The sequence below is a fragment of the Odontesthes bonariensis genome, chromosome 22, assembly GCF_027942865.1.
Source record: "Odontesthes bonariensis isolate fOdoBon6 chromosome 22, fOdoBon6.hap1, whole genome shotgun sequence".
NCBI classification, from domain to species: Eukaryota; Metazoa; Chordata; class Actinopteri; order Atheriniformes; family Atherinopsidae; genus Odontesthes; species Odontesthes bonariensis.
The window spans coordinates 30,779,600-30,793,838 of NC_134527.1; the positions used below are offsets into that span (position 1 = coordinate 30,779,600).

At 40.0% G+C, this 14,239-nt stretch overlaps 1 protein-coding gene across 1 annotated transcript in view; it reads right to left on the reverse strand.

Moving 5' to 3' along the window:
- dcp2 (decapping mRNA 2) overlaps window positions 1-14,239 on the reverse strand; it is a 34,832-nt gene that overhangs the window by 13,217 nt on the left and 7,376 nt on the right. The window contains exons 4-7 of the mRNA XM_075455219.1: window positions 10,325-10,423; window positions 10,071-10,223; window positions 9,837-9,949; window positions 4,928-5,029 (exon numbers count right to left, since the gene is read on the reverse strand). Of these exons, the coding sequence (XP_075311334.1) occupies window positions 4,928-5,029; window positions 9,837-9,949; window positions 10,071-10,223; window positions 10,325-10,423 (467 nt within the window). The remainder of the gene's footprint in view (window positions 1-4,927; window positions 5,030-9,836; window positions 9,950-10,070; window positions 10,224-10,324; window positions 10,424-14,239) is intronic.

Consider the following 14,239-nt stretch of genomic DNA (forward strand, 5'->3'; position numbering starts at 1 on the left):
AATTTTACACTGAGGAGCAGAGGGGGAACTCAAAGAAAAATACAACAGTTGTCTCTACAGAGGCACAAAAGTCACAACATGACACAAAAGCCACAACACGTATGCAAAAGTCTAAACACAACACAAAAGCCGCTGCATAACATAAAAGCCACGATAAAACACAAAAGCCACAACAAAAGCGGTACACAACACAAAAGCCACAACAACACAAAAGTTGCAACACAACAAAACACAAAACCCGTAACACAAAAGCGACAACACAACAAAAACAAAAGGCGCAACACAACAAAACAAACACAAAAGCTGCAACACAACACAAAAGGCAAGGCATGGCAATTTTATTTATAGAGCATAATTCGTACCACAAGGTCATTCAAAGTGCTTTACAGCTACATAAAATCATAAAAGCTGCAACACAACACAAAAGCCACAACACAACAAAACACAAAAGCCACAACAACAAAACACAAAAGCCACAACACAACAAAACACAAAAGCCACAACACAACAAAACACAAAAGCCACAACACAACAAAACACAAAAGCCACAACACAACAAAACACAAAAGCCACAACAACAAAACACAAAAGCCACAACACAACAAAACACAAAAGCCACAACACAACAAAACACAAAAGCCACAACAACAAAACACAAAAGCCACAACAACAAAACACAAAAGCCACAACACAACAAAACACAAAAGCCACAACAAAACACAAAAGCCGCAACACAACAAAACACAAAAGCCACAACACAACAAAACACAAAAGCCACAACAACAAAACACAAAAGCCACAACACAACAAAACACAAAAGCCACAACAAAACACAAAAGCCACAACAACAAAACACAAAAGCCACAACAACAAAACACAAAAGCCACAACAACAAAACACAAAAGCCACAACAACAAAACACAAAAGCCACAACAACAAAACACAAAAGCCACAACACAACAAAACACAAAAGCCACAACACAACAAAACACAAAAGCCACAACACAACAAAACACAAAATCCACAACAAAACACAAAAGCTACAACACAAAACCCGCAACACAACACAACAGCCTGCAAACTTCAAAATCCATGCAAGAGAGAAAAACACAACGGAAGTTCGCCAGGCCACTAGGTGGTCTCGACCTGTGTGGGATAGGCCCCATCCGATAGGGGATTGACTATGGGAGATCGACCATAGTAACGGAGAAGAAAGTCAAAAGGTACATTGTCCTTTATGTCTTTATGCCAAGTGTTAAGACATAAAGGACAACGTAGCTTTATACTTTCTTCTCCTTCGTTACTCCTCCAATCTCCCATAGTCGATCCCCTTTCCCAAAGGTCGAGACCCCCTAGTGGTCTGGCGAACTCCCGTTGTGTTTTGAGTTTGAATTTTGCAGCGCGTTTCACTCTTGCATGTGTTTTGAATTGTGCAACGTGTTTCTCTCTTGCATGTTTTTTTTTAATTTTGCAGCGCGTTTCTTTCTTGCATGTTTTTTTAATTTTGCAGCGCAATTCTCTCTTGCATGTGTTTTGAATTGTGCAACGTGTTTCTCTCTTGCATGTTTTTTTTTTAATTTTGCAGCGCGTTTCTCTCTTGCATGTGTTTTGAATTTTGCAGCGCGTTTCTTTCTTGCATGTGTTTTTAATTTTGCAGCGCGTTTCTCTTGCATGTGTTTTGAATTTTGCAGCGCGTTTCTTTCTTGCATGTGTTTTGAATTTTGCAGCGCGTTTTTCTCTTGCATGTGTTTTGAATTTTGCAGCGCGTTTTTCTCTTGCATGTGTTTTGAATTTTGCAGCGCGTTTCTCTCTTGTATGTGTTTTGAATTTTGCAGCGCGTTTCTCTCTTGCATGTGTTTTGAATTTTGCAGCGCGTTTCTCTCTTGCATGTGTTTTGAATTGTTCAGCGCGTTTCTCTCTTGCATGTGTTTTGAATTTTGCAGCGCGTTTCTCTCTTGCATGTGGTTTGAAGTTTGCAGCGCGTTTCTCTCTTGCATGTGTTTTGAATTGTTCAGCGCGTTTCTCTCTTGCATGTGTTATGAATTTTGCAGCACGTTTCACTCTTGCATGTGTTTTGAATTTTGCAGCACGTTTCACTCTTGCATGTGTTTTGAATTTTGCAGCGCGTTTCTCTCTTGCATGTGTTTTGAATTTTGCAGCGCGTTTCACTCTTGCATGTGTTTTGAATTTTGCAGCGCGTTTCTCTCTTGCATGTGTTTTGAATTTTGCAGCGCGTTTCTTTCTTGCATGTGGTTTGAAGTTTGCAGCGCGTTTCTTTCTTGCATGTGTTTTGAATTGTTCAGCGCGTTTCTCTCTTGCATGTGTTTTGAATTTTGCAGCACGTTTCACTCTTGCATGTGTTTTGAATTTTGCAGCACGTTTCACTCTTGCATGTGTTTTGAATTTTGCAGCGCGTTTCTCTCTTGCATGTGGTTTGAATTTTGCAGCGCGTTTCTCTCTTGCATGTGTTTTGAATTTTGCAGCGCGTTTCTTTCTTGCATGTGGTTTGAAGTTTGCAGCGCGTTTCTTTCTTGCATGTGTTTTGAATTGTTCAGCGCGTTTCTCTCTTGCATGTGTTTTGAATTTTGCAGCACGTTTCACTCTTGCATGTGTTTTGAATTTTGCAGCACGTTTCACTCTTGCATGTGTTTTGAATTTTGCAGCGCGTTTCTCTCTTGCATGTGGTTTGAAGTTTGCAGCGCGTTTCTCTCTTGCATGTGTTTTGAATTGTTCAGCGCGTTTCTCTCTTGCATGTGTTATGAATTTTGCAGCACGTTTCACTCTTGCATGTGTTATGAATTTTGCAGCACGTTTCACTCTTGCATGTGTTTTGAATTTTGCAGCACGTTTCACTCTTGCATGTGTTTTGAATTTTGCAGCGCGTTTCTCTCTTGCATGTGTTTTGAATTTTGCAGCGCGTTTCACTCTTGCATGTGTTTTGAATTTTGCAGCGCGTTTCTCTCTTGCATGTGTTTTGAATTTTGCAGCGCGTTTCTTTCTTGCATGTGGTTTGAAGTTTGCAGCGCGTTTCTTTCTTGCATGTGTTTTGAATTGTTCAGCGCGTTTCTCTCTTGCATGTGTTTTGAATTTTGCAGCACGTTTCACTCTTGCATGTGTTTTGAATTTTGCAGCACGTTTCACTCTTGCATGTGTTTTGAATTTTGCAGCACGTTTCACTCTTGCATGTGTTTTGAATTTTGCAGCGCTTTTCTCTCGCATGTGTTTTGAATTTTGCAGCGCGTTTCTCTCTTGCATGTGTTTTGAATTATGCAGCGCGTTTCTCTCTTGCATGTGTTTTGAATTATGCAGCGCGTTTCTCTCTTGCATGTGTTTTGAATTGTGCAGCGCGTTTCTCTCTTGCATGTGTTTTGAATTATGCAGCGCGTTTCTCTCTTGCATGTGTTTTGAATTGTGCAGCGCGTTTCTCTCTTGCATGTGTTTTGAAGTTTGCAGCGCGTTTCTTTCTTGCATGTGGTTTGAAGTTTGCAGCGTGTTTCTCTTGCAGTCGTTTTGCCGTTTCCGTCGCCTGTGCTGCGGTCGTTTTTCTGATTGCTGCATTTTTCTCTTGCAGCGTTTTACTGTTGGATTTGTTTTGTTGTTTGCAACGCGTTTGCACGTGTCGGCCACCGTAGGGAAGGGACCCACGACACCAACGTCATCGCCAAGTTTATAGATGACACAACAGCGGTGGGTCTGATTAAGAGAGAATGAAACAGCGTACGGGGAGGAGGTGCAGAGGCTTACTCATTGATGTGAGGAAAACAACCTTGCATTAAACACCAGGAAAACAAAGGAAATGATCAGCGATTTCAGGAAGAAAAACACTGATCACCCATTCCTGGACATAAATGGGGAAACGGTGGAGCGAGTGTCTTCATACAAATTGTTAGAATTACACATTTCTAAGGACCTCACATGAACACACAACACCAACTATCTGGTCAGGAAGGCACAACAAAGACTGTACTTCCTACGGACTCTTGAGAAGGTCAATCTGTCCCAACACCTTCTGCAGTCCTTTTACCACTGCACAGTGGAAAGTGTCCTGACCAATGGTAGTTCTGTGTGGTTCAGCAGCAGCTGAGTCTGACTAATCTCATCGAGCCCACCATCTGTTCAAATGTTTGCCCCCAGTAAGACGTTACTGAACAACCAAAACCAGAACTACCAGAAAGAGTACTGAACTCTGAAACTGACATTTTCACTTAGTGTAACTGTTATACTTTTATGTGCAATATGGAACATAATATTACCTGGGACACATTTCACATGCAATATTTGTCATTTCAATGTGAAATATGGGTCAGTGCAGGGTCCTTTTATGTTTACATTTTTCCATGTGCCCTACAGGTCATCATTCACCAATCATGACCAAGTGCAATTTCAATTTTAATTCAGATTTTTATGTTTGCATATTGTGTGCGCATACATGCACTCACATGTATGTAGGGAACATTTTCTTTACATTACCCTTGTTTCTTCTTATTCAGCCTCATATTTAAATGTGGAGATGCCTGCTGCTGTGTGCTATTTCATTGCACTCGCCTACAATGACAAATAAATAAATCTGAATCTGAAATTTAGGCTCACTTAAGTTTATTGAGTTTTTTTTTTTTTTTTGAGCTTATGTTATTATGTCTGATGATTAACCTTTAGCTTAATGGAATGCAATTATTTGAAATTCATTTCGAAGAATTTTAACTCCATGTAATTAAACAGACCACATGCAGAAACCAAGAAGATTCTGGTACCAAAATCATCTTCTTTATCACAGTCTGTCCGTTTTACTATTTTATAATAATAAATCTATGTGTGTGTGTGCTGTTTGCAGTTTATTCAAGTTTTTTCTATGAAAAAGAGAGTTTACAGAGTTTATTGCTGTTCCTAGCATTAAAGAAAATGGTTTAATAACAGGCGCTGTCGTTACCGAGGGTTGTCCAAAGGTTTGAATGGAGTGTTCTTGTTGTTTGCCACGTCTTCATCGCTGTCCGACTCCCCTTTCAGCCTGCTCATCCATTCTCGCAGTGGTCTGCACAGGTGAAACACAAAGTTTTCCATCAACAGCTGGCAATTTCAACATTGACACGAAATGACAGTTTTACCACAGATGACAAATATTGATATTTTTCTCATTTTGTCAATGTAGATGACTGTTTCTACAGGCGGAAGCACTGCTGTGCCAGGGGATCTCCAATGTCCCCCTTTGTGGCTCTTCTTTATATGGAGGAAGTGGAAAGCAAAGCACTGAGCTCAGACAAAGGAAAAGCACCAAGACAGAACTCTACTCTTTTTTTGCGTCTGGGCATGATGAATGAGTGTACCGAATTTCCTCATCCCAAGTGAAACTAACCCCAATGCAGGGACCATTTTTAAGCATCGTAGGGGGCGCTACCGAGTCAATGAGCGACTCACAAAAATAGAAAGTCTAGATTCTTTCATGTCATCGACTGGCGGGTGGCTTTTGTTTGGTGAGTACCTTTTGCAAAGAATAAGAATAAGAATTTAGAAGAATAAAAAATAACTCATACAGATACAATAGGGTCCTTGCAGTTTCACTGCTCGGTCCCTAATAAATGTTTGGCCTTGGAGACTTCTTGATTTTTAGCCTTTTTCACAATGATTTGGGACGTGGTTTGGAACTTGTTTGTACATTCCGTGGCGCGTAAAGTACGAGATTGATTCAAGTGACTCGAAAACCCAGATTCATTTTAGTGAGTGACTCATACAAACTGGAGTCAGTAAAAGGAATCGAGTATCCCATCACTATAACACACCCCTGTCACGTTAACAAGCCTCTGGATTTCTTTAAAAGAAAATCGACAGCAGGAGCAACGCCTGGTAAAGGCTAGAAAATTACTTTCTACTTCAAATTGATGCTATAGCTTCCACTGAAAGAGTGTTGAGCCAGGTTTTTCTGTTTTTTGCTGGTCTTGGTTAAGTACAGACTTGTCATGACAACAGTCGAGCACAAATGGCCTCATACAAAGTTGCATACAGAATGCCGCAATGCAACCACATGCTTTTCAGCTGTGGCATCTCTGAAAACAAAACACAGATCTCAGCTCAACATTGAGCATGACTTGAGTGGCAGTTTCAAGCCTGTAACCACATTTTGAGAAGTTGTGCAGTGCAAAACAGGCTCATTGCAGCCATAAATGCAGGGATACATTTTAGTTGTTTTTGTTTTTTTGCACAGATTGCAAATGAAACACTTTTATTTTCTCTTTTTGAACTTTGTGTTATTTGATGTTATTGATTTTGATTCATTGTAAAATATGATGTTACTTAAGTAAGTGATTTGATTCTGATTCTGATTCTGATGTTAGTTCAATAAAGTTGAAATGTAATTTGTCAATATTTTTTGGGGGGGCAACAGGGGCAGGTGGGGCTTGGAAATCCCCACTTGTTCAAAGTGGGGAATGACCAAAAAAGTTTGAGAACCACTGGCTTAAGATAATACACATCTTCTAAGGTTCTCTGTTGGAGAGTGCAATCTGCTTTGGAGCCATTTATTGGAGCAACAGCATCAGAGCCAGAGACTCAAAGAAAGTGAACAGACTGGTTCTGGTTCTGGTTCTAGTTCTGGTTCTGTGTTGGGGACTGATTTACAGGCTCTCAAGCTCTTCAACATGATGGACAGCACTGCTCACCCTAAATATCACAGTGATAAAAAACAAACCATGTTCAGTCAAAGGCATTAAAGGTCTTTCCACCACATTGATTTTATCCTCTATCAAAATATACTTGGCATTTGGATGACACGAATCACATCTCAATACCCGTGACTACCTGAAAATAACTACTATGCTCATATTTAAACAGATTTTTTTTTTTTTTTTTTTTTACAAAATTCTAAAAAGGTAGAGAAACAAAATAATTTCTGCAATTAACGGAGACAAGTTGAGTCCAGGCTTGATTTATGAGTAAAAATAAATCAAAAGCTACACTATATTACCAAAAGTATTCTCTCACCCATCCAAATAATGAAATTCAGGTGTTCCAGTCACTTCCGTGGCCACAGGTGTATAAATCCAAGCACCTCAGCATGCAGACTGCTTCTACAAACATCTGAAAGAATGTTTCTCTCTCAGGAGCTCAGTGAGTTCCAGCATGGTACCATGATAGGATGCCACCTGCGCAACAAGTCCAGTGGTGAAGTTTCCTTTCTGCTAAATATTCCACAGTCAGCTGTCAGTGGCGTTATAACAAAGTGGAAGCGACTGGGCAGCTCAGCCGTAAAATGACAGAGCGGGTCAGAGGATGCTGAGGCTCATAGTGGCGCCAACTTTCTGCAGAGTCAGTCCCGACAGACCTCCAACCTTCATGTGGCCTTCAGATTACCTCAGGAACAGTGCGTAGAGAGCTTCATGGAATGGGTTTCCATGGCAACTGCATCCAAGCCATACATCACCAAGTGCAATGCGATGCGTTGGATGCAGCGGTGTAAAGCACGCCGCCACTGGACTCTAGAGCTGTGGAGACGCCTTCTCTGGAGGGACCAATCACGCTTCTCCATCTGGCAACCTGATGGAGGAGTCTGGGTTTGGCGGTTGCCAGGGGAACGGTACTTGTCTGACTGCATTGTGCCGAGTGTAAAGTTTGGTGGAGGAGGGATTATGGTGTGGGGTTGTTGTTCAGGAGCTGGGCTTGGCCCCTTAGTTCCAGTGAAAGGAACTCTGAATGCTTCAGCATACCAAGAGATTTTGGACCATTTCATGCTCCCAGCTCTGTGGAAACAGTTTGGGGACGGCCCCTTCCTGTTCTAACATGACTGCGCACCAGTGCACAAAGCAAGGCTGCTCAATTTCTCCATTGATAAAATAAATTCACAACTCTACAACATAAAAATTCATGTAGAATATAGCATATACTTTGTTGTCTACAGTAGTAGATCAACCCTCATCTTACTTTGAAGCTCCCAGATCAAGGAAGTGACGTCGACGCAGCTTTAGCAGCAGAGAAGCTATCAGGCTTGTGTTGATGATAATAATAAACTCCTGGACTATGTACAAACTTCCAAATGCATCGTTTTGTGAGTACAGACCATATTTGTACTACTGTAGAAGTTTGGTGTCATGGCATGTGATTTTAGTGTGGTAATTTTGGAGATACTGCCAGGGTCCGTTAGCGCTTGTACTAAACTATTCGGGATAACTCAGTAACTCAGCTGATGTTCAGCCAAGATCGAAAAAACTTGGCTGGATGTCACGGTTCAAATGACCTTAGGGTGAATCTACTCCGAACCATCACTTTAAGTAGCTTAGAGCGCAAGTTTACTTTTATTTAACTTTTTTTTCTTCTTCTTCCTCGTCGAATTTCTGTTGTCCTCTGGTATAAGTGATACAATTGGCTATGAATCGCGCGCAAAGCAGCATGGGAAGAACCAGACGCCATTTGATAGACATTCGTAGCGCCCAATAAACGGCTCTAGGCATTCGTAAACCACGCCTCAAATTGTGGACGCGTCAGCCAGGCTAGCTGCAAAGGGTGGGCCGACGTCATATTAAACCCTCTGGATAAAGAATGGGATGTTACTGAAGCTCATGTGTGTGTAAAGGCAGGTGGGCCAATACTTTTGGTAGTATAGTGTATGTAGTAACTCCCATTTATAGTCAGTTAACTATAACGATAGTCGATGGAAAAACGTGCAACAACACTCCTTTCGGACTGCATGATCTATGTTATAAGTAAAGAGGTCTAAAGGGAAAAACCTTATTAGAGACAACAATAAAGTGGCAAAAAAACTCCCAAAACATTTCAACTGTCATATATACAAATATTTCTTATTCTGATAGAACGGGGACTTAGGTGAAAGAGAAAAGAAGCAGTTTTAGAAAAGATAAGGCTTTCTTCACTGCCATCTTGCCACATTTAGGCAGAATTTGATGAATGTTGTTCATTTTTTAAGTTGTTGGTTTCAGATTGCTACCTGACCAGTCTGCTTCTTGCTTTGGTGCACAGATTAGAGCAATGGCCCGATTTAACAATATCTGTGTTATATGAGGTTGCTTTCATTGCCCAATGATACAGTGGATTGTCCCCATGTGTTTTACAGACTGGAATTATGGTTTCTACTTTCATTAACTAAATGATGGTAAAACATAAAACAGGTGTATTATATTTAAAGACACTGATTATTCATTCCAAAAATATTATATAATAGACTAATAGGATAAATCTGTAGTTAGCATATGCCATTATTACACCAGATGTAGTGTGGAGGCCCATGCTTGTACTCCTGCCACGCATATAATCACATAATAAGGGCAAAACCACAAGCTCTATCGCATGCAGAATCTCAGTGCAACACATTTTTATCAGAATACCTTGCCATCATTGTAAACATCGCAGCTACGATTTTACTATTTTTGCCTTTGAAATAAAAATAATCACCGATAAACCTCTATATAATTTTCTTTAGATCATTAAGTTAAATTGTCTGTCACTTTTGACTTGCTGAATGACAGTGAATGACAAATATATTAGTATTTAAGGAATAAAGTGTCATAGCTTGCGGGCACATTCACTTTCTTCAATGAGACCATTTGTAACAGTTATATGGACTTTACTCCACTTTGAGTTTCTCCCTTTAGAATAATCAACCTATTGTAAAAGTTGTCCATTTATAGTTTATAGCCTAAGATTCCAATATACCCTGAAATACCTTCATAAGAGAGAATACTCTTCTTGTCAACATAGAAATAATGCAGTTACAGAAAGTTAGATTGTACAAGAGTGTCCTCACTTCCATTGTGGGCTGTAAGACTGATGTTCACAAATATGTATCCATTGTTTTAATGGAACTAATCATGGATCATTCTACATAAAACACGCACCTTATGAATGGAATGGCCATGAAGAACTTATTCGGGGCAAGTCCAAGTTTAGACTTTGGGGTCATATCATTCCTGTGACAGGGCAACTTCTCAATAGGAAACCATTCAATATTCTACAAAAAAAAAAAAAAAAAAAAAAAAAAAAAAAAAAAAAAAAAGGAAAAAAAGGGACAATATCATGAAAACAGAAATATAACAAAATCTAGAGATGAAATGATTCCAATGAATTCCTACCCTGATCTCTTTCCTTGTTTTGGGGTTGAACTTTGTATCCTTAGACACTCCTGGTATGATATAGAGCCGCACCACCTGATCAGTGATTTTCTGTTCAATGAACATATCTTTGGAGATGCGATTCTTGATATCAAAGCCTGTCTCTTCCAACACCTGAAAAACAATCAGAATGTTTCTGTATATGAACTTGAAGCACTAATCATACATCTTGCTGCTTAATGCTGGCCATCAAAACACTAAACTGTGTTACTCACTTCACGAACTGCACAGTCATAAGGAGCTTCATCCTCATTTACTTTCCCCTTAGGAAAGCCCCAGCCTGATTTTGCAAGGTAGCCCTGAACAAGCAGTACCTGACAAAAAAAGATGCACCAGTTAGCTGCAACGTGTGGAAGGGTTTCAATTAAAATCACTGTGTGTACTTTGATGAAGGGAGTGCTGTGACATGCCTCTTAAAGGGGAACTCCGGGGCATTTGAAGCGTGTTTCCATTGCTAGGGGTTGTCAAATAGTGATAGTAGGACACAGAGAGGTGCGTATCTGCGCTCCCTGTGTGGAGATCGCTCTGTCCGCACAGCATGTCATGCGAGGCTAATACGTGGTGGCTAAGGGGCAAGCGCTAACCCTTCCACGTAAAACAACAACTTGCACACTGCAGAAACGTCACACCACTTTATAACCCATCCGACAATAAAGTCACAAGCCTTACCATCAAAACCATATGCATGGTTCTCACATTACTGGCATGGGGACGTTACAAAACAACTTTATAAACAGCATGTCACTCACCGGCTGGTTGTAGGCTCGCGCATGTGAAAGCCCAAAAGAGTCGATGGACGATAATCCCATATACAAAACAATTATATTCTCTAGAAAAACTGCGTTCAAGTATTTAAAACATTACAACAATACATGCCCAGTAATATTCTTGTAATGTTTTAAATACTTGAACACAGTTTTTCTAGAGAATATAATTGTTTTGTATATGGGATTATTCTCCATTGACTCTTTTGGGCATTCACATGCGCGAGCCTACAACCAGCCGGTGAGTGACATGCTGTTTATAAAGTTGTTTTGTAACGTCCCCATGCCAGTAATGTGAGAACCATGCATATGGTTTTGATGGTAAGGCTTGTGACTTTATTGTCGGATGGGTTATAAAGTGGTGTGACGTTTCTGCAGTGTGCAAGTTGTTGTTTTACATGGAAGGGTTAGCGCTTGCCCCTAGCCACCACGTATTAGCCTCGCATGACATGCTGTGCGGACAGAGCGATCTCCACACAGGGAGCGCAGATACGCACCTCTCTGTGTCCTACTATCACTATTTGACAACCCCTAGCAATGGAAACACGCTTCAAATGCCCCGGAGTTCCCCTTTAAAGGAATGAATAATTACAGTATTAAGTCCATTTCAAAAGCTTGATACACACACACACACACACACACACACACACACACACACACACACACACATAATTTGTCTTAGACTAGATGTAAAGCTTTTTTATCTTATCTTTAAAAGTTGTGCCGATAAATTAACAGCAGCAGTACAGCAACAGAAGACTGCAGGGAACAGACATATGGTCAGTATACTGTTTGTTATTCTTGAGCTGCCCCAAAATAGTAGTAGTCTAGTAGGAAGGAGGGGTCCCAATGTCCCCGAGACAAAAGGTTTTGAAACATGGTTTCTTAGGACCCTTAAGGTGTCTACTTAAGTTTTTTGGTGGCCATTTTAAATTTATTAGACATCATACAAAGACAAATGAACACACCTTTTCTGATAATTGTAACACCAGGAATCAAATGGAAAGGTCACTGAGATGGTAGAACCACTCTTTATGAGAGAAAAATGAACTCTGAGTAGTATTTTAGTATAAATTGATAGATTGATAGATTTTAAAAGCCTGCTGATGGTTTACAAATCCCAGAACGGTTTAGGCCCAAAATACATCTGTGATATGTTCAGAGAATATAAAGCCAGCAGAGCTCTTAGATCCAAGGACTCAGGTCAGCTGGTCCAGTCCAGAGTCCAGACTAAACATGGAGAAGCAGCATTTAGCTGTTATGCTGCAAACAAGTGGAACAAACTGCCAGTGGAGATTAAACTTTCACCAAATGGAGACATTTTTAAATCCAGGTTAAAAACATTTCTGTTCTCATGTGTCTATGCATGAAATCTGCACGCTATCTTTTCATATAAATTCATATAAATTATTTTATTTGTTTCTCTTTATATTCTTTTATGTATTTTTAATGCTTCTTCCACTCCCTGCTGCAATGCTTTTATTTTATGTAAAGCACTTTGAACTGTTTGTACATGAAATGTGCTACAAATAAATTTGATTTGATTTGAAATTACTCAAAAAAAGTTTGGAAATGTTTTTTCAGTCCATAATTTCTACCTTTTAATAATTACGGTTGGTGCTGTCTTTTAGGCAGATGGAAAGCCTGATTAGCCACCTTTCCAACGAGGTACAACTTGTAAGGATTGTGCATTCATGGAATGAGCGACAAAGCTAAACGTGTTGGAGCGACCAATTTAGAATTCTTAGAATTTCAAACACCAACAAAACGCCAGCTTTCATAACTTTATATCCTTCCCCTTCTTCTTATTATTATTATTATCATCATCATCATCATAAGGGCCTTTTATTATTATTATTGTCATTATTATTAGACAGCTAGCTAACTAGTACAGCTGCAGTTGCTATTACTAATAGCACGAGTATCATCTTCATATTCTTTCATCTGTAGATCCAATGGTAGACTATTAAAAACATGAGGAAAAGTGGAAAGAGAAAAAGCAATGAGACTTTTGAACATCTGAACCCCCTCTCAAAAGCCCTTCACATAATACAGGTGTATTGCACACCCCAAGTGCTTCTCCTGGCCCCTAAATTTGCTTCAGCTCTAAAAAAAAATGATCCCAAAGAGCGGTTGTGTCGCTTACTTCATTTATACGTGACAGGAGACGAGCTTAGCCAGTTGATTCACCTTTTCGTATGAAGGCAGTTTGTGATCTGCTTCCAGAAGCACCAGATGGTATCAACTTGGAGACAACTGGGTACCATAGGAACTGCTACATGAACTTCACATCAAAGCTCTATCGACTAAAAAGTCTTTCTTCAGATCAGCCCTCTACAATACGAAAGTATTCTCCCAGAAATTTGAAAACTACACAACCAGCAGCAAGCTCTCTATTTCCTAAATAATGCATTTACTGTGAGAAGTATGAAATAAAAGTGAATGGGCAAACCAAGAGGACTGTCAAATTTTCAGCTTGGAAAATAAAGAGGCAGCATGGAGGCGTATTGAGCTCACGAGACCTGGCGTAGCAAGTAGGGCTGAACGATATGGACAAAATTTCATATCTCGATATTCATGCCAGATATCTCGATATCGATACGATACGATATGACTACGGGTTCGGTGAAAACCAAGCACTTTTCAGAAAAATTAAAACATCATAAAACAAAAGAGTGCAGTTTTATTGATTAGAACTCACTGCCATCAACATTAACATAAAGTCACTCAATAATCAATAAATTAAAAAAATCTAACATTTTACTGTAGCTCTGCTTTGACAATAAATAACCTATGCAGCAGCTGGTGTAAGGTGAAACATTGAAAGTGCATTGAAGTGCAACAACACCTCGCTCTGGTCGACATCATCCTTTCTAAATCCAAAATACCTCCAAATAATGGAGGATGATTTATGTTTTGGCACAAAATTAGATTCTGCACTGCCACCGGCCGAATTATCTTCCGCGCTCATGTCACTTTTCTTTCGTTTCTTTCGTTTTGATTTCGCCGTGAATTCCCCGTGAATATGTGTGGCTGTGTGCGTCTCAGTCCACTTCTCCCTCACTCCCACCCTCCTATGTTTGTCATTGGTTGGCTTCAGCTGTCGATCCACAGCAAGCGTGAAATAAGCTTTGTGGTTGGCTGGCGGTGGGGTGCGTTCAAGCGCAATCTTAAAAGTAATGTTTATGGTGACTGACAGAGCTGTATAAGCAGGGCGAGCGCGGGGGAAATATATCGTTTATATCGTTGCTTTTTCGAAATTACTTTCTTGAATGTTCATATCTCGATATAGATACGATAACGATATATCGTTCAGCCCTAGTAGCAAGTTCAACCTAGAGTACTTGAATCATGTAAGCAATTTGG